The 27088-nt window shown below is 32.5% G+C and overlaps 3 protein-coding genes and 2 long non-coding RNA genes across 8 annotated transcripts; 2 read left to right on the top strand and 3 right to left on the bottom strand.

The window, feature by feature from the left end:
* Positions 1 to 4831: 4831 nt before the first annotated feature.
* On the top strand, positions 4832 to 5191 carry LOC102623597 (uncharacterized). Its single transcript, XM_006489871.4, has one exon. The coding sequence runs from the start codon at positions 4832 to 4834 to the stop codon at positions 5189 to 5191; it is 360 nt and encodes a 119-aa protein (XP_006489934.2).
* Positions 5192 to 5949: 758 nt separating this feature from the next.
* On the bottom strand, positions 5950 to 8016 carry LOC112499545 (uncharacterized). 3 transcript variants are annotated; one of them, XR_008051530.1, is made up of 6 exons: positions 7860 to 8013; positions 7676 to 7757; positions 7460 to 7581; positions 6997 to 7369; positions 6246 to 6639; positions 5950 to 6176 (listed from the first exon to the last, which is right to left on the bottom strand). It is a non-coding gene; the product is annotated as an uncharacterized LOC112499545 (long non-coding RNA). The 3 variants fall into 3 exon arrangements; XR_008051529.1 differs by having other exon boundaries at positions 6997 to 7571; positions 7860 to 8016; XR_008051528.1 differs by having other exon boundaries at positions 6997 to 7581.
* Positions 8017 to 9239: 1223 nt separating this feature from the next.
* On the bottom strand, positions 9240 to 12257 carry LOC102628485 (polygalacturonase-like). Its single transcript, XM_006489884.3, has 9 exons — positions 11814 to 12257; positions 11437 to 11568; positions 11175 to 11342; positions 11021 to 11041; positions 10459 to 10666; positions 10238 to 10319; positions 10025 to 10133; positions 9811 to 9927; positions 9240 to 9701 (listed from the first exon to the last, which is right to left on the bottom strand). Exons 1-9 carry the CDS (start codon positions 12138 to 12140, stop codon positions 9483 to 9485), a joined length of 1383 nt encoding a protein of 460 aa, XP_006489947.2. The 5' UTR covers positions 12141 to 12257; the 3' UTR covers positions 9240 to 9482.
* A 6950-nt stretch (positions 12258 to 19207) lies between these two features.
* On the bottom strand, positions 19208 to 25762 carry LOC102622912 (probable galactinol--sucrose galactosyltransferase 2). 2 transcript variants are annotated; one of them, XM_006489869.4, is made up of 14 exons: positions 25594 to 25762; positions 24139 to 24346; positions 23232 to 23476; positions 22791 to 22881; positions 22549 to 22597; positions 22339 to 22430; positions 22136 to 22246; positions 21892 to 22014; positions 20991 to 21543; positions 20730 to 20797; positions 20493 to 20627; positions 20167 to 20384; positions 19867 to 19955; positions 19208 to 19773 (listed from the first exon to the last, which is right to left on the bottom strand). In XM_006489869.4, exons 2-14 carry the CDS (start codon positions 24327 to 24329, stop codon positions 19414 to 19416), a joined length of 2325 nt encoding a protein of 774 aa, XP_006489932.2. In that variant the 5' UTR covers positions 24330 to 24346; positions 25594 to 25762; the 3' UTR covers positions 19208 to 19413. The 2 variants fall into 2 exon arrangements, with proteins under 2 accessions (XP_006489932.2, XP_006489933.2); XM_006489870.4 differs by lacking the exon at positions 25594 to 25762 and adding an exon at positions 25325 to 25562.
* LOC127899729 (uncharacterized) lies at positions 24897 to 25496 on the top strand. The gene is made up of 2 exons (XR_008051678.1): positions 24897 to 25038; positions 25083 to 25496. It is a non-coding gene; the product is annotated as an uncharacterized LOC127899729 (long non-coding RNA).
* Positions 25763 to 27088: the final 1326 nt, after the last annotated feature.

The raw sequence follows: 27088 nt of genomic DNA, 5'->3' as shown, positions 1-27088 counted from the left end.
CTCCATGATTGTAAATCTAATGGGAAGATGCTTATTTCTATAAGAGATTACGATAAATAAAGAATGCGAACATATTGGCATGGAGGTTCAGAAGTAGGATGAACAAATACGGATTTGTGCAATAAGAGAAATCAGAGATAATTTAGAAAGACTTTTGTATTGGATTTTAATGGTTCAACGAGGGGGAAAATCATCAAGCTATATTTGTGGAGAAGGGATTTTAAGAGGTTTTCGAGAGGCATTAATAGCAACATAGAAATTGAAAGAATAGGGTGTGTGAAGAATAAGCTTCATCAATATTATTTTTTTATCACTGGAGGTCTTAAAAAAAATTTATATTCTTCTTAAATTTTTTAATAGGATGTAAAACGCTTTAAGAGGTTTTTTGAAGGGGGTGATATTGCCCAATAAATCACCTAAGTAACCACACCCATTTTTGTGTAATCACAATAATAAATTAGTATTACTTAACATCTCACCCAATAATAGGATTAATTTAAAGTTAGTGTATCAATAACAAAGGATAAAGTTAAACTCAGTAAAATCTCTCAATAGTCATTATGTTGAGACTACCCTAATTTTACTACTACAAGGAAATTATAACCTTATATAGATATAATTATAAAAATTATTATTTTTGACTTATTTATCCTTAATGCAAGTGATATAAAGATAAAATACGAGTTATATCGAAAAATAATGAATGGATATGTCAAATTTAATATATAGACATTAATAAAAGAGCTACACAAAGTTTCATAAAACTAATACATGAAATTATGTAGTGTTTTAGATATGTAAAATAATCTTAAAAGTTTAAAGAATAAATCATTGTCCCAAAATATTTTATAAAAATATTATATTCTATTTTAAATCTTTAATGAAATGTTATATAGATAATTATTTCTATGTGGAAGCTTATTTCTTCATATGGAATTTAAAAAAATTATAAGTTATTATAATATAGAGTTTATTTTTATTTACAACTTGTCTAGATTATTACAACGGAGAGATTATTTTTAAATAAATTATCACTACAAAGAGGTTTTACTATAATACTCCACGTATAATGTTTGGGGAATAAAAGAGGGAGCATGATTGAACACAATTCCATGCAAAATCATGCCCTCCTCGACAATAGAGTTAGTGTATGGGCTCCTCGAGATGGAATCCAAATGAGCTTCCAAATGGTATGCTTTAACTGTTGCATAGCAGGCAGGTCGTTCTGCAAGCCTGCCCATGCGTAGGCAAGTTTGCATTAGGATTTCACGAGAAAAAAACTCAACCAACTCAACCTGAAGACTCAGTCAAGAGCCAACTTGAGGATTCTCTCCGAAAGATCAGGCCACAATTCTAATTAACTAATGGCTACTCCCACTTATCTAGGAACAAGAGTTTCGGTTTTTCATAAGAACTCCAAAAAATTCAAAATCAGATGAGTATCTTCTCTCTTTCTAAAGGTTTTCTACTTTCTTTTCTTTTCCATTTCTCAAGACTTTTTCAATTTTTTGGTGAGATTTCCTTTAAATATTTTTTTTCCAAAGCAATTAGAATCAAGCCGCGACAGTTGTACCATAAAATTTCCCCAAAAAATCCAATTACTAACTTGAGGGTCGGATAATTTACACTAAAAAAAGGTCCAACATTCCCATAATAGTTTTTTGTTAAGTGTAGGTAAGTTTCATAGGATATGCTCGTGGTCGCTAGAATCTGCTTGAACAAAGGAAAAGTAGACCGGAGCCGTTCTCATCTTTACAAATTCAAGTGTTGGTGTGGATACCTGGTTGCAACTCTTTACGGATCAGATTTCTATATCAACGTATGATAATAAAAAATATGTGACGCATCACTCAAGACAAACTATATATTTCAACAATCAGAACGTGGTCTTACTGTGATCATAACATTATTTGTGTAATTTCAAAAAGAGTTGGGTAAAAAAATATCTTTTGAACTACAACAATCCATTTAGGTCCACTAATAGGCCCGTCAAGCTACTGGACGACTGGACCAATGATAATAGGGTGATTGGATTTTGAGTTTAAGATGAATTGGATCGGGCTGGGTTTATAATTAATTAACCTTCTTACTTAAGCCCAAATTTTGGGATAATGAAAATGATTATATTTCACCTCTTCAATTTATTTCAATAGTCCCCATTTTTTAATTAATATTATTTATTTCAGAACTGTCTTTATTAAAAATCAAAGTAAGTTAAATAAAATTTTTTCTCTCTCTCAAGTTCTCAATAGATTACCTCATCAATTCTGACATCTCTCTCTTTTTTTTTTTTAATTGATTCACAATTTGAATCAAATATTAATTTCTAATCAAATCTCAAATTTACATTAAATAAAATCTTAGATTATCACACAAAATTAAAATCAATAATCATCAATAGCAACAAAATCCAGCATTTATTCATCAAACTTAAGAAATCCCAATATTCAAACTCATCATATATTGGTGGAGGCGATGGATCAATGGTGAAAAAGATAAGTGGTGGTGGTAATGAGCTTGTTGTTGATAAAGATAAGTACGGGAGGTGATGGTTAAGCTAGAAAGAGAGGGAGAGAAAGAATAAAATAATATAAAATAATAAAATTTTATATTTGATAAAGATAATTCTGAAAAGTAATTAAAAAAATTGAAAAGATGGGATTGATAAGATAATTTAAGAGAGTCAAATATTATTACTCAATAATTAATTCAGTTATTTAATTATGTCGTTAGCGCAACTTTGGGTTTCAATTATGACTTAAAGCAAAACTAACAACATCAACAACTAATTAAGGATTCCTTAAAAAAAAAAAGCCAAAAAACCACAATTATAGTTATGTTGGTGAAGAACCTATACATTGAGGGCATATTTGGTTGTAGGATAAATATATGAGATTAAATTATTTTTTGTTCAATCCCATGTTTGGATCATTTTAGGATTGGTATATAAAAGGGATGGCTCCCCCATGGGAACTATTTAATAAAAAAGTAAGCTAAAAAATTATCATATGAGGTTTATCCCCCATCTTATCTCATCTCATTTTATCCTATTTTATCCTGTTCTACATACCAAATGTGCCTTGAAAGATTAGATAGTGTAATCAACAAAATGATTTTCATGTTAGAGTTTTATTTTATTTATTTATTTATTATTGACTGACTTAGTTTTTATCCGTAGAGGATTGGCTGCAAATGGATTCTGAAATTATTATCGTGCCAAGTGATTTTACAATTTTTTAATTGAGAGAATTCATTAGACTTAAAAAAATTTCACATTAAATATGCCATTGCGACAATGGTTTAGTTGTGAGCTTCTGACCTTATGTCGTTAGTAAAGTTGAGGGTATAAGTTTAAGGTAGTGTTTGTTTTTTGGTCTGAAAAGTAAATGAGTCTGAATTTTTCTAAAGTCTGAATGAGTCTGAATACGAAAATCTGAATGACATGTTTGTTTTTTTTTTTTTAATATCTGAATATAAGTGGCATCTTGTTTGTTTTTACTATAAAAAACATCTTAAACTTAGTTGTTTGACATTTATGTCATTGTAAATTAAAACAAAAAAAAAAAGAGAATTACATTTTATAGTTTAGGAAATAAGTTATTTTACAGATATATTTTTGGAATATAATATTTACTTGTCATTAAGACATTTTTTCATTAAGATAAAAGTCACAAAAATTTATTTATTTTATTTAGATGTAAATGTCTGAAAATTAGACATAAGTTCTAAAAAATAAACAAGTAAATTTTAGAAAATGCCTGAAATTAATAAAATTTTAGACTTTAAACATTTAACAAATAACCTCTAAGTCTCTATAGAGATCAACATTCTTCTTCCACAAATATAGGTAAAGTTGGTAGATACTTTTGTAAATATTAGTGGGAGTAGTTTTTCAAATTGATCTGTAGGTAATACTATGTACGTTTGTAAATTCTTTGAAAAGCTCAAACTGTAAGATAACTTAAAAAACTTACTCGAGCAATGTATGTGCATATCTTAATTGTCAAAGTCCCGAGCAGCTTTTCAGAACGACCCATTATTGATTATTGATCTTCTTTAGCAATTCATTTAATTCTCAATACAAAAATTCTACCCCTCAGCCTGATTTTGGTAGGCCAATTATTCAGAGCTTGCTTGCTGAAGGGTCGTTTTGACTCATTTATGTGATTAATACCCATCAATGTTCCCAACTAGTTGACAAAATAAGCCAACCTGATACACAATAGAGAGATTGAAAGTTCTCACATCTCTAAGAGACAAGATAATACAAATGAGGCTAGTGACAAACTGGCAAAAGTTTCAAAATCAAAAAAATTATAAGCTTGTTGGTTTTCTTGGTTTTGCTCTTGGGACTCACATATCAATTTATATGGACATGTGATATCACTAAGGACAAATGGGGAAGTGAAATTAAAACATTTTCATTTTGGTGTCAGTCAGAGAGCCATCCAAGACTAGTTGCTAGCATGTTAAAAATACTTTCCAAAGTAAAAAAGTACCTAAAAGCAACATAGAAATTAGAAAATGTTTTTTAATTCTGGAATCCTATTTCAGTTTTCTCCCTCATTTTCTACAACACTAAAATCACTCAACCCTCTATCTCTCCCTTCACTTATTATAACTTCAAGCTCATTTTTCCTCTTTTTTTTTTTTCACTTCAAGTGCCTATTTTTATCTCTCATCACGTCCTCTTTTTCTTGTAAATCACTTCTCATTGTTGTTTTCAACTCTCTCTTTTGAAGCCTTTTGTTTCAAAAGTTGATACCAACATCACGCAGTGCAAGAGTGACAGACACAGAGTCTCCAACAGGCAAACAACTTTCTCAAGTTCATGGGGTCTTTAGAAGCAAGCTTAAAAGATCAGCTGACACCAGTAGTTGAAACACAAATTAGAGGGGCTCAACAGCCTAGCCACAATACACACAGATCAATTGAAACACTGGTTGTTGTTCTAGCAGTAATCACTATCGTAGCTGTTATTGCAGGAATCATTGCTCGGTTGTGTGGTGGAAGACACTTTGGTGGAAATGGGGAGCATGACATTGAAGGTTGGGTTGAAAGAAAGTGTAGGAGTTGCCTCGACAGTGGAGTTTCTGCTGCACCAGAACAGGCACCGGCACCGGCACCGGCACCGGCACCGGCGCCTCCAGCAGAGGAGCCAAAACCAGCAACAGAAGAAACGAAGAAGTGAAAATGGAGGTAGGTATATGAATTAAACTATATAGATATCATTTGTTGGGAAAGAAAAGCAGAAAGGAAGTGGGTATTTTATCAAAGTGCTTTAGCTTGATAGGGTGTCGAGAAAATCAGAAAGTTTATTCATTTTTGTTGAACAGTAGGTGTTTCAATAGAAGCTTAATCATATTTGTTCTCTGTGACTCACCTTCTCCGCTGTTTCAAATGAACTGGATTTTCAGTTTATTTTCATTTCTCTTTCTTTTAAGAATAAGCTGAAATTTTTCAAAAGCATATAGTATTTTCAAGTATATGTAATATGTCTAGACTATAGCTCCTTCAACAACATTAGTAAAGTTAGTACTCCCAACATGATAATGGGTTATTTAATTATCACACTGGGAAAGCAAAGTGCTAACAGGCCATAGCTTTTGAATTTATGCAATCCAACCGTTGCCTTTTCTAAAAGCTAATCTTTAGCAAGCAACTTGTTTACTGATTGCTTGTTGAATGTCGAAGGCTTTATTAACTTACCGTTGCCATTCTTTTCCAAAAGAAAAAGAGGAAAACGTAAAAGCATGTTTGCACACAACTATAAACGGCTTTCTTCCGTTCAGCAAGTTAGCTTGCCTATGATTACTTCTAAAACTAGATACTGCAAGCTCATCAATTTAAAAAGAAACCTTTTCCTGCATAATAAGTACATTTATCAATCAGCAACATAAGTAACTAAGGCGATTATAATAACTTCCAAAATGTTTGAAGCAAACAAAATAAATAGATAAAATAGAGATAATAGTTAAGGTTTAAACGTTAAAGCTACACTTGTTGTCTTCTTTCAAAGACAATCAAGTCTCCAGTACAATATAAGATAAAAGCCAAAAGCATATACCTTCAAGATCTTGCCCACTGTTGAGATATGAACAATATATTTGCAGAATTTAGCGCTGTCTTTATATGTTGGTCTTGATTCCACTGAGTCCAACAGCTGGGCTAGTCACCTGAGTTATAAGAGGATCATAATGAGTCCATGGTAAAGAGAAAATAGAAGCTAGCAGAATTGACTGTACCACAACAATTCTAGGTGTTCGGTTTTGTCATCCCATGAGACCAGTCAGGACGGGGTGAAGATGAACAATCACCCAGAAAGCGAGAAATAACATGCCAAAGAAAGGACCCCATGATTGATGATCATTGTTAATCGCATTGGATACTCCAGCAGTGACACCAACCAGATTGATGATAATTATGAGAGTGGTTCTTGGTACGAGTAGAGCAGTCCATTTGAACATATAGGGCTCCACAAAGTCTCCATCTTCATCAGATGCTTTGGAAGTGAGGAAGAAATTGGTACGAATGCCAGCAAGGACTTTTGAGCACACCGTACGTGAAAGACAGCAAATAGCTGGGCTGACACACCTTTCAATAAACCAGAGCTGTTCATTTCTCCACCATTCATCAATCCTAAATGAAAACAGCAGGGAGTATGTAACAAAAGCTGGCAATGATATCGATCTGCAATCAGAATACAACACACAGCAGAGCAGAAACCAGGGCTTTCAGTCTCAGATGATATATAGCTATAAAAGAATCCTTTTCCTGTGACAAAATAAAAATCTGTGTTTTTCCCCTCTATAAGGCAATAAACATTAGCTGGATTTTGTTATTATTCATTTATTGTCACTTTCAGGCCAGCTTCAAGGTAAACTCAAGAACTAAGCAACCAACGAAACGATGAATAAAAATTTGAATAGCTTGAAGACATAGGAAAGCTTGAACATCAGTCAACATTGTAACAAAGAAAACAGTGTTACGATTTACCAAGGCTACGATCCATAAGAAAACACATTGCTTCTCGCAGTGCCTCGCTAGATTTAACAAGAAGGGTCCATTGGAGAGGACAGCTGATGCACGGACCTGTAGAAGGGATACACAAAGGAAATTAGAAAATTAATTAAACATTCTAGCTTATCCCCAAAAAAAAATCAATATTCTCGCTCCAAATGAGCCAACAAAGACTGATTAAACAAATTATTATCAGTACAGAGTACTTATACATATCTACTACAACATGTTAGAAATATAAATTAAATTAAGCTCAAGGACAGCGTGGGGAAACAAATCCAATTTGAGCCAAATCATCAACATTTGTTGCAGACAGCTTTTGCTTCATCCCTCACTTGGACAGCTCTTACTGCAATCCAATTTCACTGCCTCATCAACATAAATACTGTTGATCATTTATACAGTAATTAATAGTAAAGAATGGTTTTTGTGTAATTACATAACAATCAAATAAAAAATTATCCGCCATGTCTTGATCCAAACACCAGTTTTGGTTCACTGTTACTCCTTAAACATAAGCTTTTGAATTTCCTGCTCCTATGCTTCCATTTCTGAGCTCACCTAAATGATGAGCAAATTAGATAATTAAATATATATAAAATGGAAAGTTTAAACTGATGCAAGCAAGTAGCTAGAGTAGGGTTTTAATCAAGACCTGATTCCATGGCCTGGTCCGCAAGTTGTGTCCTGAGCTTCCACATTTTGTGAACATTTTACAATTTAAATACAATCATCACCTAAATTCAATCACACGAATAAAAGAATTAAGAATAAATTTATAAGTTTGAATGTATAATAAATAAAGTTTTTTTTTTTTTTTGGGGAAAGTTTTGGTATACCTAGATATGAGTCATTCTCAGGAGCAAACTAAATGCAAATTTTAACTAATTATCTATAATTTCAGTTTTCAGGCATGCATGAAATTAATATTATATTACTCCTTTTGTATTTTCTCTTTCCACAGCATGTGCATTCATCTTAATTTTTATAGCTGGCTACTACTCACCCACCTTGACACTTAACATTTATAGTTTTAATTAATTTCATCTCATAATATTGTCCATTATTTTATGAGTGATTATACTGCACACTTCTATAAATTATTCCATACAAACTGATGCGATAATGTTTTATTACTGTAGAGTATCTCATATAATTTGGAGTACTATTGGGTATGCCTATGGCGAAGCTAAAAATAAAAATTCGGTTTCTAAAATTTTCAGAAAATCTTTTTAAATTTCAACTAAAAAATTTGTTTTTCCCTAATAAATTAAAATTTGTGATTTATATCCGTGGGCACAAAAAAAGGTAGGGTCAAAATATATTTTCATCATCAAAATCATTTTAACAAATTGGCTAATTATATAAAGAAAAAAAAGCCACACCCCCCAAACTTTACTTAAATGGTCACATAAATTCTTTTGGTTTAAAAGATGGTCATATTAATTTCTTAGACATTTATTAATATTATAATAAATGTACTTAAATTGACAATAACTTACAAAAATTATATTATATATTTTATTTATAATATTAAATAGTATGATAGATTAATGTTAAAATGATTTCATAGTATTCAATTAATTTATAAACTTTTGGGTAATTTTATATACTAGATCACATATTTTAATATTATATAATTTTATTAAAAATTAATTTTTTTAGTTGTTATAATCGAAAGGTGTATTTATAAAAAAAATAAAAAATTTGCATGACTATTTATGAAATTAAGAAAATCTGTACAATCATTTAACAAAACCTCACCCTGCTAATTCTTCGTTTATTTGAAAAAATGGGGGGAATGCAGCTACTTACACTCCATTTATAAAAGACCAGATGTATCTCTATCTCTTTAAAGATTAAAAGTCTAATAAAATAAAAATGTTCATAATTGATGTAATCGAATCCCACGTGCCTTCTGATTAAAAGCGATGCAATAAAAACTGACCTATCAAACCATCCATTGCATGAGGCCCTTTAGCCTTTCATGGGAACTTACTTTCCCAAATTCTAGTCAGGACAGATTTCTTCGAATAAATTTGTGAACCCATATATTACAAAGCGTATATATCTAGAGTTTCAATAGAGTTCATATTGTAATAATTTGAAAAAAAAAAGATATAATAATTATTATAAATCATAATTAAAAGAACTAAAAAAAAAGCTCTAGGATTCAAATATTCATGACATAAGGAAGAGAACTTGATCAAATTCAAATGTCTCAGGAAATGACCATGTTATTATTATTCAATAGAAAGAAACTGTGTTAATTTCTCATTATTTCGCCACAATGTTTACACCAAATTAATTAAATATTCTAGCTCCAAAGGCGCTAACCAAAGAAGTTATTTAACAAATTATTATCAGTACAATACAAAGTATGGTTATTATTTTTTTGGGAATAAATATGTCTACAATATGTTTAATTAAATAAAAATTATGATAACAAATTAAAATTAAGCTCAAGGACAGCGTGGGAAAACAGATCCTCTTTGAGCCAAATCATCAACATTGTTGCATAAAGCTTTTGGTTCATCTTCTTCACTTTGCAAATTTATGTTTTCCAACACAATTGCCTCACATGGATAGCTCTTACTGCAATCGAGTTTCACTGCCTCATCTGAAGCACTTGTTCCACGAATATTTTTGAACACAACATTTTTTATGTGCACTGCCGAGCTCTGCATCCAAATTAATTAATAGAAATTAATTGGAGTTAGTAACTATTGATTATTGAGTGATCATAGAGATAATTAATTAATTAACTTCTTTTAAAAAATAATCAATTACCTGTTCTTTGCAAGGATCATCTTGGTCACAATAATTTTGGTCAATTATTATAGGATTTTTAACGTTAACCATGTCAATGTTCTGAAATATGATGTTGCTTGCGTACCCTGATCCTCCCTGCATGCATAATTAATGTTGAAAATTGACATAATTACATAGTAACAGGTAATAAAATAATGATTTATGCATATGTATTAAATAAATAATTAATTACCTGCCAAGTCTTGATCCTAACACCATTTGCAGTTCCTGAAAGCTTAGCTCCATCCACTGTAACTTCTGAAACATAAGCGTTCGAATTTCCTTTTCCTAGGCTTCCAATACTGAGCTCAACAAATTAAATGATAAACAAATTAGATAACTAAATATTAACTGGAAATTAGGTTTAAATTGAAGCAGCCGATTGGAGTAGGGTTTTAATTAAGACCTGATTCCATGGCCTGGTCCGCAAGTTATGTCTTGAGCTTGCACATTTTGTGAACCACTTACAATTGAAATACAATCATCGCCTAAATTCAACCAATGTATAAGAGAACCAAACATGAATTGATAAGCTTGATTATAAAGCTTCATTTAAAACATTTTTGTGAACCATTGAAGTTTACATATTACATTTTAGAAAAAAACGTTTTGATCGGAAATATTTACCTGTTCCTATGGTGGAACTTGTAATCCGAATGTTCTGGGTGTTTGTGACATGAATTCCATCAGTATTAGGACTGTCTCCAGGTGCTGTTACCATTAGATTAAAAGCAAGAACATTCTTGCATTTTTGGAAAGAAACATGTATTTGCTGGGCATCTTGAATTTTCAGATTGCTCACTACCAAATTGTTGCCTTTATAGAACGTCAGTGCCTGCCAAGACGTATCACAGTTTTATTAATTTCCAAATGCTGATCCATCCATGCAATTTGGGTCCATTGTATAACATACTTATATGTAGAGTCATTCTCTTAAGAGGACATATTACTTTATTAAAATAAGAATCTACTAAAATATAAAAATTAAAATTAGAAAAAAAAAATTTAATATATTAGATGTTATTGTTTTTTTGTTGTGATATATATATATATATATGTATGTATGTATGTATGTATGTATGTAATGTCTTTTAATAATATACTCACAGCATGTCCTGATTATTAGAGAATTATTACCCATATATATTATATGAATCTATATAACTATAATTTCAATGCATTGACGTACCGTTGGGGCATCTTTGCATGGCTGCAAATGTTAAACACGAAAGAAATTAAAGTCAGCTTTAAGATGAAGCAAACCAAGAAAACTTGAAAGGAAGAAAATCAAAACCATATTAGAGAAATTTGAGTTGCTAATTAATTAATGGCTTAATTTTTACCAGAGATTTATTGATTTTGCATGAATTTTCCCACCAAATCTTGCCATTGCCATTGACAGTGCCACCACCTTCGACTACTAAATTTTGTACATTATCGAAAACAATCCAGTGCCTGCCATCTTTCTTGTAGTCTGATTGATCATCAGATGCCTCTAAAGTTCCATATATCTGAAATTTAGTTTCCAAAAACAGGAGTTAGTATATTTCACTCTTCAGCTCTGATTAGTAATTATTATTCTCAAATTAATTAATTAAACCTCACCTGCACTGTGAGATTAGCTTTGCATGGACCTGAGAATCTAATTGGCTTAAGGCGGTAGGTTTTGTCTACGGGCACTACAACAATTACAGCTCCTGTATTTGAACAAGCTTCTTTCCAAGCCTGCATAAATGCCTGAAAAGTTCCAATGCATGCAAACAAAAATATAATTAAATACATTCAAGAAGATGTACATACATACATACATGCATGCATAATTACATATATATACATACATACACCTGCAAGCTACAAATTAGTTAGTTCTAATCTAGTATCACGATCACATAATTGTTTTCCAGTATCGCTGTATACTAATATGTATGTGACCAAAAAAAAAAAAAGGTAAATTATGATAAGATGAATTATTTTTTATGTACCTTAGAGTCATCGGTACCATCGGCTTTGGCTCCAAAATCATCAACATTAACGGTTTTACCTCTCTTTGAAAAGCCACCAACATTTTTCAAGTTCAAGATTTGGGTTCTTTGCTTGATCAAGTCCTTGGACTTGCCATCTTCAATAGAGCTCAAATATGAAGGATATGCTTGAGAATCATATCCATACTCATATATTTCATCAAGGTAATAATTACTGCCATAAGGTGGCTCATGATAATTGGCCAAGCACAATGTGTAACGTGAGATGTAAGATATTATAAAGATTGTGAAGAACAATAATTGAACGGAATGTCTTTCTAGAGCCATAATTATTTTCTTTTTGGCTGTAAGGGAAAAATATAAATTGGAAAGGTATGGGAGGATATTGCTATATTTTATAGATGAATAATTTTATAGCCAGCTAGCCAAAAACACATATGGAAGTGGAGACAATGCAATGAATGATGTTATGATGAGGAATCTATATTTATAGAGACCATAAAGCTTAAATGTTGAGAAAGAGAAAGATTTGTTAATTCTTTTACATGACTCATGCGGTATGGCTTAAGACACGAGAGATTTAGACGAAACGATTTCTTGAGCAGTCCCTTGACTTTTGCTCCATTCAAGCTTGTCTTAGCCATAGATTTACGTACATAATACCGTCCATATACATTAAGTAGCTGGGTTAAAACATAATAGTATTGAAGCCTCATCCACGAAAGAGGGTAAATTATTTTCTTTAATTAATAAATAAATAAATTTTTTGATAGGTTTATTAAATAACCGATCAACTGTTACATAAGAATTTATGTCAATATTAAAGACAAGTGTCAACAGATTACAAACCCTCTCATGTGAAATGTAAACTCAAAAGATAAGAGTCTGAAAGAGAGACAAATGAGTTGAGATACATTCACATAAAGATTCAAGAGAGATCAGAGTCCAAAAGAGATAAACTAGTTCTGGTAAAATGTGAATTCATGAAATAAGATTCTGAAGGAGATAAATTGGCTGAGAAATATTTACACATTACCAAAAACTTGAAACAAAAATTAAAAATAAAGTTTACACAGGAAGCGGCATAAGGCTAGCTTTGATACCATGTTAAGAAACCACTCAACTGATAAAAAACCGAAACTGATAAGTAAGAGTGTATTACATTAGAATTCAAGACAAGCCTTCACAATAATAGTTAACTAAATCACTTCAATTATACTCACATGTGATCTAAAGTAAATGTTAACATGATCCATGATAGTATTAAACTCCCAGTTTTGTGTTTTTCTAGTTCAATTATATTGTAGTCCATCTTATTTGCTGAAAACTGAAAATTTACGTAGGTTTCAAAATTTTAACATATAAGTCCTACTTATCATTATTTTTTTTTTCTTCTAAAACTATCCGCTAAGGTTTATGATTTTTTGAAATAAAACTATGATGTGTATTTATAATTACTAAAATGAAAATATTTATTATTTGGTCATATATTTTTATAATTAGTAAATGGAAAATTATCATTCATATACCCTATATTTGCTCTGTTATCAAAAATACTACAACACTTTGAGGGTGTATCAATCGTCCACTCTTAGTTGACAAAATGTATCAGCCGACCACCAAACCGTTAGTTGCCGTTTGAAAGTTAACGGAATTACAGTGAATTGATGATTTTACCCTTAAAAATTATCACTTGTATACTCTTAAATTCTCTTTTTATCACTTGTATACCCTTAAATTATCACTTGTATCATATGAAAAGACCAAATTACCCTTCTAACGTCATCATACTTAAACGGCAACTAACGGTTTGGTGGTCAACTGATACATTTTGTCAACTTAGGGTGGACGATTGATACACCCTCAAAGTATTGTAGTATTTTTTATTAGGGGTGGGCACGGTTCGGTTCGGTTCGAAATTAAGTAGAACCGATTTAATTGGGTTATTTTATAAAAAGAACCAAATAAGAACCGAACTAAAAAAGAACCGAACTCAAACGGTTCTTTTCGGTTCGGTTCGGTTCGGTTCGGTTTTTTCGGTTCTGGGCCTATTTTAAATTTTTAAATTTTTAGCCCATTGGGCTTAATGAATGTAATAATTTTTTTCAACAATTAATTCATCCTAATTTCATTACAAATATTAACAATAAATACAAAGTATTCAAAACACATTTTATCACTAATATCTTACTAACTATTAATAAATAATTAAATAAACAATCTATATAATAAGAAGCTAGTTTTAAAAAAAAAAAACTTACTGGTAAACAACATCAATCAACTATCATTTACTCCTCATCTACTTGCTGTTGTTCTTGAGATTGCATTGGCCTCAAAAATTCTTCAAGAAATTGAAACAATTATATTAAAATAATTAATTCTAATATACAAAATGTTATAAGTTAAATAGAAAAAAATAACATAATAAATTACAATATATATATATATATATATATATATATATATATATATATATATACTCTGATTGTGTGTATGTAAGTTTATGTTAACTATCTTACACAACCAGTTAAAAATTAATACATATTTAATTTAATAAAATTTAAAAATAATTCGGTTTTTCGGTTCAGTTAAATGAACCGAATACCAAACGGGTATTTCGGTTTTTTTATAAATGGTACCGTTCGGTTTTTTTTTTTAAAAAAAACCATACCAAATTAAAAAAAACCGTCGGTTCGGTTCGGTTTTTTTAACACTACGGTTTTTTTGCCCACCCCTATTTTTTATAATGGAGTAAACTAAGAGTATACAAATGATAATTTTCCTTAGTAAATTGATATATTTTTATCAGATGTTTGAACTATTTACTATAGATTAAATAGAGTTTATGTAACAAAAAAAAAATCATTGACACATGTCATTTTTCATGCATTTTGGAATATTGTTGTCCTTAAAGTCACTAATTTTATTAGTCAAATTCTAGGTCAAAAGACCTAACAGTGAAAATTTAAAATAATTTGAACTTATGTGTCAAGATTGTGAAACACTTAGATTTTTCGTATTTTCAACAAAAAATAGGAATAACAAAATTATAAATTAAGAACACATCCATGCCATTGAAAAACCTTATGAGTTAGATCTAATGGTTAACTCACAAATGGACACTCTAGAGAATACCTTGCACTCATTTGGTAGAAGGTAGCCGGACCCATAACAATAATATTCATGCATGTCTCATTTTCGATACTCATTTGCTGAAAGAAAAGTTGGTAAATCAACAAAATAATAATAATAGATGGCGGAAACCACCTTCCTGTTGGTTTGCAAAATCGGCAAGTAAAGGCACATGATTACAAATCAGTTATTATTTTTTTAAAAGTCACTCCAAGAAATTAAAAAAAAAAATGATCAGATGACCTTTCTTCATTTTGTTGGCTACATTCTCATTTGCATAAATATATTTCTTCTTTGTCGCGGCCTAGCCATGAAGGCTACGACCTTTTCATATATATGGGCAGTTACATGCTTGAATTAAATTTGCAATTGGATAAGTTTTTTTATTTTGATTTTCTTTGTTTGCGTTCTATTCTTATGCAAGTACTAGTGACTTGGACAACGTTAGCATAAGCTTATCATGATCAGTTTAATTAAATTTTAAAAAATTGTCAGTATGTTCAACGCCAACCTTGCACAACTTTCAGCTTGTACGTTGTGTATCTATGCAATATCTAGGATCAAGTGAGTAATTACTGTGTATATGATGATATTGATGGGTGTTCGATATGATGTTAGGTTGTGGTGGTTAGTTTATGAGATTAAGCTTATTTTTGTAATCATCAAGAGATAAATGAACCAAACTTCTAAATGAATCACAAAAAAAAAAAAAAAAATGTACATGCTTGACATGTTTGAAAAGTTTATAAATTGATATGTATAGATGGATTTATATGGTTTTATTATGTGTTAAGCGTGATTGTGTATTTAGGCATATGTATGTGTAAAAGTTTATTGGCATAAGAATGAATACGCATTATGTTTTCTCTAAAATTAGAAAGTGAATATTAGCCAACTAATTTTGAAGAAAGTAAGTAAATTTTCTGTTTTCCTTAGGTACTTGAATTTGTTGCTTGCTTATTAGGCACTCTATATGTTATGTTATGAGATGAGGGTATGAAGGATGCTTTCGTAAAGTTCAAAATGAGTGATATGCTAAGTGGTAATTAAATCAAAATGGTTCAAGTAAATGATTTGAAAGGAGATGTGAAAGTTTGAAAGTGACAAATGAGCCTTTAAAGAATTTTTTTGATGACGCATTCTCAGAAGACCATAGCATGACATGCAATTGTATTTTCTATGAGTATGTATGTATTTTGGTATATAAAAAATTAGTTTCTTTTCTGAATTATGTATTCACTATAGTTTATTGTGATTGTTAGAGATCAAGATTGATTCATAATGAGTGCGGAGGAATTGAAGATGATGATAGTTTGGTAAAATTTTAAAGTTTTCGTTTATTTAAAGATTAAATTTTTGTATATTGTAGAAAGATTTTAAGGTTAATTGTGAGTTTGTATATAAGGACCGCCCTAGAATACCCTCCGGAAATCAAGACAGTCGTTCCAGACACTTGCCGAACAAAGCATTACAATGCATAAATCATAAATGTAGCAATTTTGCATGTGGCAGCTGGCTTATACGGAAGAGACTATGCATTTGCGTAGGGATTGCAAAATAAATTTAAATTGAACCATTATTCTGGAGCTTGAATCTTCAATAGGTCACGTAAGATCGGTACTTATCCATTAATATTTTAAAGACGAATTCCGTGTGCATATGCTTAATACATATCATATGAAATCAATAGCGCCACGTGTGTGCAAAAAAAATCATCACATCGCAAGCAATGGTTCACGTTATGTTTGAGGAACTTTGGCACTCACCAATCGCCATGCCGTGCAGTTGATGATAGCAGTTAAAAATCCTCCGATAAGAACCCGCAGGTAGAGCATGCACGCATGAGATCATAAATTGATTAAGAGGTGTCAACAACTATCATGCTTGTTTTGTTTGATAAAATGACAAACATGTGAGACTCTTTTGTATGAACTTATATAAATGGTTATGATAATGGTTAGAAAATATTGATATAAATTTTATAGATATAAATTTAAATTTGAAATCTCAAACACCAATAGATCTTTTTTCCCCCCTTTTAAACTGGAAAATAGCAACTTCTTCCTCATTCATATGAGTAATGTTCAGATCTTAAACCTCTTGTACCATTACAAAAATTTTACCAATTAAAGTATCTATTCCACTAAATTTGATAAATCTAAATTACATAATGAGTTGATGATAAACAGAAGGGGTGACTCTTGCCTTATTTACTTTTTATTTTTCGGTTCTATTTTAGGTTGAATATAGATCCTCAGAATCAACTAGACCACAAAATGCATTTCAAACTTGTACATGTTTATTTTTTAATTGAATACCCAAATCCCAGATCCCTATAGAGTTGAATGTGGTTTTGGACATCATCTAGGTTGGACATCTAGGTAGCTAGGTCATAGGTCCTAACATATTTGGTCCTAACAGACTTTTACAAGACAACTTCGATTGGGAGTCAAATTTTTAGGATATTCTATTTGGCATCATGTTAATTAAAGTTGGTCCTAACATATTTGTTATTATAAATTTTAATAAAATAATATGATAATAAAATTAATTAACAACCATCAACTTGATATTTATCAATTCGAATAATATTAGAAATTCATTACAAGGACTATTACATAGTAATAAAACCTCGGTAAATTGATGGCCTCAATTAAATAATATTTTTATCAGTTCGAATTGCAGACAATGTAGTAAATTAATAATCTGATATATTTATCAGATAATATTTTTTTTTAAATTACTATTTTCCTATAGATCCTACCTATTGAATAAATTAATAATTACCTATTTTAAACCTAAATCCACATGATATGTCATGTATGCTCTTTGTGAAATATGTTCTTAGTGTTGTTCACTGATTTTTAAAAATAATTTGGAATTGGATTTCCTCTCTAATTCTTTTTGTAATGGAAAATTTAGTTTGCGTCGTTGTTTTGCAACAAGTGCAAGATCCACATGTCATCTTCAATATAGAAAAATAAGAACTTACAAGAATCTAATTAATACTGATATAAGACAACTAACTACTATTTAAATAAAATATAATAAATACTAAATCAATGTAAATAAATATTATAAATGTGATCATATCTTTAAAATATAAGGAATTTCTACCTGAATTTATAATTATTAATTTATTGATATATTACTAAATTATTAGATTTTTCATGATCACAATTAACAGCATCGAAGTTTTACTATATACAAACACGTATGGAAACGGCACGAGTAAGCACTTAACCAGAGAGTACTAAATTTTATTTTATTTTTTTGCAGAGAGTCTTTTTAAAAACCTTGTTCGGTTGTTCAATTGTCTTATGTATACGTATATACTTGTCCACATGAGATTCATACGCATATGAGGTACCGAGCAAGCATCCACATCTTCAGAAACGTGTGGGTTTCGATCAGTTGATGAAATTGCATCACCAAAATTTTGCCGCAAGGGATGGCTTTGAAATAGAGGGAACTTTATGTGGCTTAAGTTTTTTCTGTCATGATGAAAATTTTTAGACTTTTAGTGCACTTTCAGAATTGATTGCAATAATAGTAATGATGATGGTGGCGACCACATAATCCCTCCCTCTCAAAGTGTCATATATAGACATGATGATGGAGTACCTTGATTAAATTATATTATTACAAATCAAGTAATCAAATGATTTGTGGTGTTATGGGTGAGTTTGATGCATTAATTTGATAAAAAAAAATACTCTATAGTAGACTTGTGACAAGCCAATGAAGCAAAAATGACTTGATAATTGCTTATCGTTGCGTTTAGCACCTTGAATGTGGTAAGAAATTGATGGAGACCCTCCATCTTAATCACTTGTTTTACTTTATTATCCCAATATTAAAACACATGTATAGATAAAAAAATATTTGAAATTAAAGCACTGATTTGTCCCTTCGTTTATAAAAATGAATGCCCATATACCATGGACTTGAATGGAGGCCTAGTTGTTTGTCTTCGATTTCAAACCCTATCAGACCTTTGGACGTGGATACTTTACTACGGCCTCTCAGCACTATAAACTTTTTTTTTTGGGGGGGGGGGGGGGGGGGGGGGGGGGGAAAAAAAAAGACCTTTTAACAAAAAAGCACTTGTATTTTGTCCGAACTTCAAGTAGTTGGACCAGTCACGGTGCGATGCTAACGTGGTTAAAGGCTCTAATCCAATGAGTTAAAGAGTGAAATGTAAATATGTAAATTCCATAGCAGGTAAGGATAGGATTTGTTTGTAAAGATCAAGAAAAAGATTTGAAAATTCGATGATCAGAGGATCAGACCACTTTTATTACAGAGAACCAAACAGCAACATAATTCTAGCAATTATTCTTTTCATGATCATCACTCAAATGCAAGTCATGTTTCACCACAGCTTCCCACTTGAATGGAAACCACCCCTGAACATGGTGACAAATCTAACAATCTGATGTTATTTAATAACATAACATGAAAGTCCTTAGACTTGGATCTCAACAGGCCATCTGTACATCTCTTCCTCCGGAACCGGGAGTGTCATGGTCATCAACCCGGTTGCAGAATCGTAGGTGAAGTCGGTCTGGATGCTGCCCACGGTGCATTTCAGAGGACGCTGGGAAGAGTAAATGCCAAACCTTCCACATCCCCTAACTTTGAGAGAGATTGTGGCGGTTGGAGATCGGTTGTCACTGAGGGAGGTGGTCAGTTCAGAAGATACTTCACCATCAAAGAGATCTGGCTTCTTCTCAGACATATGCACCTCCACATTCTCGACAGCACCTCCACTGTTGAACATGTCGAGCAAGCCTATTGCTGCGAATGAAATGTTTGAAGAGATCTCCTGCATAATGGAAATGGTCATTCAGCAAACCACCATTGTTGAATCATTGGACGAGCTTGAGAAGTTAATCCTAAAGAACCTGAAAAAACTCACCTTCAGCGGGCAGAAATGGAATAGCTCGTATTCAAGAACCTTAAGTGTTACTGGCACTGAAGCACCTTTGGGCAACCGCACAACCTCACCTAATGTACAAAAGAATTTCCATTCAGCATATTCCAAACCAATGTGTTATTTAGCTTACAACAACATGGTAAGAACTAATTTTAAGAATGCATACAAGCCTTTAACCAAAAAACCATCAAGATAAGAAATTTCTTTAATGACATCAATAAGTAATGTTGTGTCGAAGTCACTAAAGTTGGGAAGAAATGAAAATTCAGAGTAGCAAAATACCTGATCTATGGGCATAAACAATTGCATCCCCATTCCAGCCGGCACCAGCAATCTGAGCCATATTTTCAACATCAGTTACACGAACAGATGCTGTGAGGGTACCGGGAGATTCATCATGAATGCGGGTTTTCTTGGTAATCTTGCACCAACCAGCACCTTGACAGTTGAACACACCAACAACACCAGAGCATTTGTTCACATTCCATACCTTGAGCAAGCTGCAATATACAATCTTGAGATGAGTCTTTTCTAAAATCTGCATGTCTACTGGGGAGGAAAATGAAAAATATGACTGTTCTCAACCAAAAAGGAAGGAAGTAGCAAACCTAGTCCCATCTCGGGCAGGATCAGCAAAGAGACAATCACGTGTAGGCCTGCCAGGCAGTTGGGCACGAAGAACTGATCCATCAGGAAGTACCAGCTTCCTCAACAGGTCGAAATTGTGGTTACCCGGCTTGTCACTGCATTAACAAGAGGAAACAGAGGTTCTTGTCAGAAGACTGTTACTTCCATCTCTTAATAAGTATGACAGAAGAAGTAATTTAAGCTAAGCATGGCAATACCTAACATAGATTGCACAACCACCTACTGCACGAGCCGCACCATGATACTCTGCAGCTGGGTGTAAACTCTGCAAATCATACATCGCATCAGCACAATTTCATTTGCTTTTCCTATGTAGCCCATCTCTCAAACATAACTTGTCAGAAAGGATCACAAACTTTGAGATAAACCATTTCAAGTTATTTTGAATATACTAACTAGTCCTATAACCTAAATGCATAAGAAAGAAATTAATAATAACCAGTTCTGTTTTTACTTACATGGAACATATCCCAGTCAGGCTGCATAAATTCTCCGAGGAAAAGAGTGTTGTAAGCGACAGAAGAAATATGGATGGTATGGGAAGCTGGGTCCCGTGGGTAGTAGTCATCGGAAGCTCTAATCACTGCAGTCTGCTTGGAGCTATAGATCCCATCAGTATTATGACACATGCAGGAAATGCATCCATTGTCAGGGAAGTTCCGTGCGATTGAGGCCTCTAATGCCTGGTGATAGCTGCGAGTAAGAGAAACTCTACCACCATGACCAGCACCAAGGGTTTCAATAATGTTTTGCACATCAACTTTTACTCCATCTACTCCACAGGATGCCAGGTAAGCATGAAGCTCATTGTAGAAGTTGAACACCTTCTTTGGATGCACCAAACCCAAGCCATGAACAGCAAGGCTGTCCATAACTATGTCAGGTTGGTTGCCCATCACACCTGGCGACGTAACAGGGTATGCTAGTGCAGTATCATAATGCTCCATACCATCAGCAGCAGGTTTTACTCCGCCCCAGTAACCAGCTAAAGCATGCCATACATACACATACCTACACCAAAAATAACACAAAATTAACTTGTGAGAAATATGAAAGTCGATTTTTATCTATTTAATAAGGATTTACATGAAAGTAGAGTTTAAAAAAAAAATCATCAACATATTCATCAAGAAGTGAAACAATATGCTGGAGTTAAGCAGCAAAATCATTGTCATGAACAATGAATTCACAATGAATTTAAGAGTCAGTCCCCATACAATTGTTCTTCTTTAAAAAAAAAAAAAAAAAAAAAAAACCAACCACAGGCAGGTCTAACTGTTACTCCAAAAATTTTGTGCCCAAATGTTCGAATAGTGGGGGCAAACACAAAACTCTGCCAATAAAAACTTGGCCACTTACTTCACATTGTGATTCTGCTTGGATTCATCTACAACGTGCTTGAGGCCTGAGACCTGCTCACTATTCTGGCACTTCTTTTGGAATTTTGAATTCTCTTTGATTCCAGTGAGCCTGCTTGCAAACCTGCAAGAAATTTATTGCCAATAAATGAACATTCAACTGTTACTGTTACGAAATTGTTGAATGCCATTTCACTAGATACAAAACATTGTCATAATTTTGGAAGAGAAGAGAGAGATCTTACTGTGCTCCTTCTTGTACAATGCAATTACTTTCCTCTTTAGGTTTATTTTCAATCTGTTGCCAACCATCATCTATGATAAGAAATTTTGGAGGAGTCCCTCCAGCTGACAGACTGCAGTTATAACCAATGTGGAATTCAGTCATTCAGCTACTTATCATAATTGATATTTCAATAATTAAATCACACACAACTTACTAAATTACCTTTTAAGACCTTCATCAACACCCTCAGCTGTGACATCAGTGTAGAAAGCATCCCAGGTGCACCAGCCAAACCAGTCAAGAAAAGAAGGAAACTGCACGCAACAAAAAGATAGATATCATGGGATTCATTATAAAGTTCCCTTCAGCATCATGATACCATCAAGAGAGATTACTAACATTTCAAACTCAAAAAACAGATAATATCCTTACCTTCTTCTTCTCTCGATGAGTGAAAGTTTGCATGTATTTTTCTACAGCCCTGTTCCAAGAAGAAAAAAAAAGAAAGCACCCCTCAATGGCTAACTAATACTGAGGTCCAAACCATGAGAAGTACAACATATTGCGTTATAAAGCACAATACTGTGCTTGCGATTGGTCCACAATTCCAGAGTAACATATGTAATACCGTAACTACAAGATTAAAATTGTTTAAGCAAAAGTTGAGGACTCACTTCACAGCTTGGCTGATTACTTCAAAAGGATTAGGCCCAGCGTGTGTGTAGACAAGGTAAAGTCCTTGGTTGGTTTCAACAGCATTATCTCCTGCAAAACCGAACAAGACACCAAAAGAAACAGTCGTATCGGTTCTTTCGAACTCGATCTGTTCTACCTATTTTCTTCCCGAAATGCAAAAAACTCCATTAATTTGACTCTCTTGGATGGTAGGGTCATTGAATTGTTTCTCCAGTCTCATTGTGATCGTATCAATGACAGCTCCACCCCATAATTTCAAGATTGTTGGTCCTCCTCATTAATGGCCGATGAAATGGGACTCAATTAACGCAGGCAGGATGCGATTGAATGAACATAGATAAGGCACTAGATAATGATATGGCAGGCCAGATGCATGTAGCTTAGACCATATAATTTTTTGTTGGCCACGATCTACTCACCACTCTCAAGGCAGATCTCTATCTCATTGTTTTCATTGCCTTGCAGCGCGGAACGGAACTGGCCTTCAAGGAGAGGAAGGAATACAGTGTAGATAGTTGGGCCGTCATCCTGATCACTTTCAGAGTTATCCTTGCTCTCCACAAGCATGAATTGAGTCTCCAGTGGTACATCTTTTCCGCATGTACCCATCCTCTGGGTCATCCACCATAACTTAAATCGGAAGCAACACATAAACCGGAGATCCCTGTGACAGAAACAGAGTAAAGACTTAATATATTTGCAAAATTTTAGCAATTGAATTATATACACATTTAATTTATTGTTCATTTCTATAAGCTTTTCAAAAAACAAGAGAAAATAGTCGAATATTAAGAACATACATCTCTGTTCATCAGAAGTTGAAGAAAACTATTATGTTCCCAATTCAAGTTTACAACACAAGACATCATTTCACATCACTTCAAAGTTACCAGAAATCTTTTAAGAGAGTCACAATCAAAATCTCAATCCAATAACGAAGGGTGAAGAAAGTGGCATGAAATTAACCAATCAACTGTAAGCTATTATCTCGTAGATAAACGGTAGATAAATCATATGGATTTCCATTCTTCAATAAAAAAATCAAGTATATATGCTTGTAAGGATAAGACGAGTCAAGAATTGCGTGCTACTGTTCTGCTTTTGCATCACTCTGTATTTTCTAAGCTTTTTTGTCGTTACAATTTTATCAGGTCGACACTGGATTTCACACATGTTACTGAAAAGACTCCTCAACAAACAGGAAACAAATTTAACAATCATTTCTAAGAATCTACACTTCTCAGCTTATAAGTCCAAACGAATACTCCCATTCCAAGAATTCAGAACTAGAAAAAAGAAACCAAGAATAAGGGTGAGTGTGCTTACTCTAAGACACCCATGGGGAAGACATGGAGGCTTTTGCTATGAGAAGCCGTGGCACCGATGAAAGCACCGGCAACAAGCCCCACGCCATTACCGGGAGTCAGAATAATGTTGTCGGGCACTCCAGTCAATATGGTCTTGCCATGAACCACCAAGTTTCCATCACTGATGGAGATGTTCGGGGCGACCGTCATTTTCGAGCGCCTAAGAACTGCTCTCAACAAACAGAATTCCACATCAACAACAAACACAACAAACAGAACCGACCGCTACAGCAAATAAAATTCACCACACGAAAACATTTTCAAAGGCAAAGAGTGCAGTGAAAAAATGCGGGTTAAAAATTTTGCTCGAGGGACGGGAGGTCCTAGTAATATTAACCTAACGGCTTATAATTCTGGAAGCTTATACGGTGGTGCCCACGTGACTTCCATAGAGCAGGGAACCATTTGAGTTGCTGCAGCTGCACGTGTGCAGTCCTCAGCATTCTCCGCGGCCAACCAATAGAAACAGAGAGAGAAAGAGTACAAGAGAGAACAAGGGCTGTTTTTACGTTAATTTTAATATTGTTCTCTGAATCAGCTGATGATGGAATAATTTCCAGAAAAGGGTACTTTTCTTGTTACCTACTCTAATCATCACAAAAAAATTATTTAATTAAAAGTCCAAATCCGGAAATAATGGTCAACTTTAATTTACGTTTCAATTATTCTCACGTGTGAGGGTTAAGGCGGCCTAAATTAATCACGTAGTATAATCGTAAATTAGTAAAAGCTTTTTTTCTTTACTTTTTTTGGTTTTAATTTAAAAGTTACCAAAACAGAGAGAAAAATTTTAAAGAACCCAATTGATCGAAAAAAATAATTTCTGATTTCCGAATTTCACCTGAAAAATTAAAAAAAGGTGAAACACTGACAGGTAAACGTAGGAAAAAAGAAAAAAAAAAGGGCAAAAGAAATTCTAAAAGAAAAAAGTTCTTAATTGTCGATATTCATTTTTTTTTGGAAATTTTAGTTTTTTTTTTTTAAAAAAAAGAGCAGCTAACTTTTGAACTAAAATTAGAACCAAGGCTATTCAGAATTTGGCAAAATTAAAAAAAAAAACGAAATTCAGAGTTGAATCAGCCAGAATTTATGTGAATTTGAGTGATATTTAAGGTAAATTTTCATTTTTTTTTTCTCACACATACGTAAGCGTTCAGATCTAGAGGCAAGGCTCAGACGCTTCTTCGTGAAGCTATGAAATTTTTGTTCGAAATGAAACTCACAACAACGAACAATCCATCCTCCTCAAATCGACCAATTTTTCACCGACCGCTTCAACTCTCAGCAAAATTCACGTGAGTTTCAACAAACCAAAACGTCCATGAGTCACGTGAGCTCAACAACCAAAGCTAAAAACTCCCCCGCAAAAAAAAAAAAAAAAAAAAAATCGCCGAAATTCTCCGCCAAAACTCACCGGATAATCAGTTCGACGGGAGACGAAATTACTCTTTCGTTGAGAGCTCCAAAGAGATAGTGAGAGATTCCCCGTCGCAACGGAATGCTCTCTTCTGTGAGAGGAAAATGAAAGAAAAAGAAAGCGAAGCACAAGCGCTCGAGACTTTCAATTATGAAGTGAGTTGGCAAGGTGAGTGCGGGATCACTTTATATACTCTGTTGGCCGTTAAACATCGTGCGTGTTTTTGAAACTAGATCCTTCTGGATCTTGACACGTGGAATCTCGTGTTGTAGCATTATTGTTTATTTTACTAATAAAATAATTTGGATATTTTTGGTTTCCGTGTTTTGGAAGGGAAAAGACCAGTGAGGACTCTCCAGTAATCAAAGTAAGTCTGCTGAATTTATGCTGTTTACTTTTTAGATTGGAGTGGAAATTTTTGGATTAGGAGTGTGGAGTGGGAGTGGGAGTAGATTGTTTACTTATACTAGAATGGAAGCATAGAATAGAGATCAGAATTCAATTTATGTGTTTATTTTATCTTGAATTGAGAGTAAATAGTTTCAAATTACAATTTTATCTTTATTTAAAGAATTATAGTTTTTAATTACAAAACTAATAAAAAATATATTTAATGAATAATATTTATTTTATTATATTTGTAAATTTATTATAATTATTAATATTCTTAATTCTGAACAATAAATTATTAATTTAATAATATAAAATGAAACCTTATTTTATTTTATTTAATATAATTATATTAAATTTATTATTATATAAAATAATAATATAATATTATTTAGTACAAAATTAATATTTTCTTAGAATAAACTATTTATTATTATTAATATTAAATAAATATAGTACTATTATTTTTAAAATAAATATAATAATATTATATTTATTTATTCTCTATTAATATAATAATATTATTTTAAAATAATTTTAACTTAGAATCAATGTAAATTATTATTTAGTTAAATATAATATTATTATTCAAATAAATATTATTTATTTTATTTTATTAATTATAAAATATTAAATTAAATTAAATTAAATGAAAGGGTAAAAAGGGGAGAGGTGGGAGTGGATTCCCACTCCCCACTCTAAAAATGAGTGGGGCCCACGGAGTGGGATTCTCAATCAGTGGCCATTTTTAGCAAGTAAACGCTGGAGTGGGAGGAATCCATACTCCTCACTCCCACTCCAACAAGTAAACACAACCTTAGTCGGTATATTTATTTGGGCAAAAAGATAAAATAAAATTCAAGTAGAAAGTTCTATGAACTTTCCCAATATAAATGCACACTTTTTCAATCAATTATTTTCAAATAAATAATATTAATTTTATCACAATTTATACGTACGCATTCAAGGGTGAAAAGTGAAATACACCCCAATAATTAGTTTTTCCGGATTTCAATGTCAATGTGTAACAAGCAGGGTGCGTTTGGAATTGAGGTTGGATAACTATAACTTAAAAAATACAGTATTAAAGTATTTGGTAAAC

This window comes from Citrus sinensis, chromosome 9, assembly GCF_022201045.2.
Source record: "Citrus sinensis cultivar Valencia sweet orange chromosome 9, DVS_A1.0, whole genome shotgun sequence".
In the NCBI taxonomy this organism is placed as follows: Eukaryota; Viridiplantae; Streptophyta; class Magnoliopsida; order Sapindales; family Rutaceae; genus Citrus; species Citrus sinensis.
The sequence above is the reverse complement of the archived record's forward strand: the minus strand, read 5'-3'. Positions and strand labels throughout refer to the sequence as shown.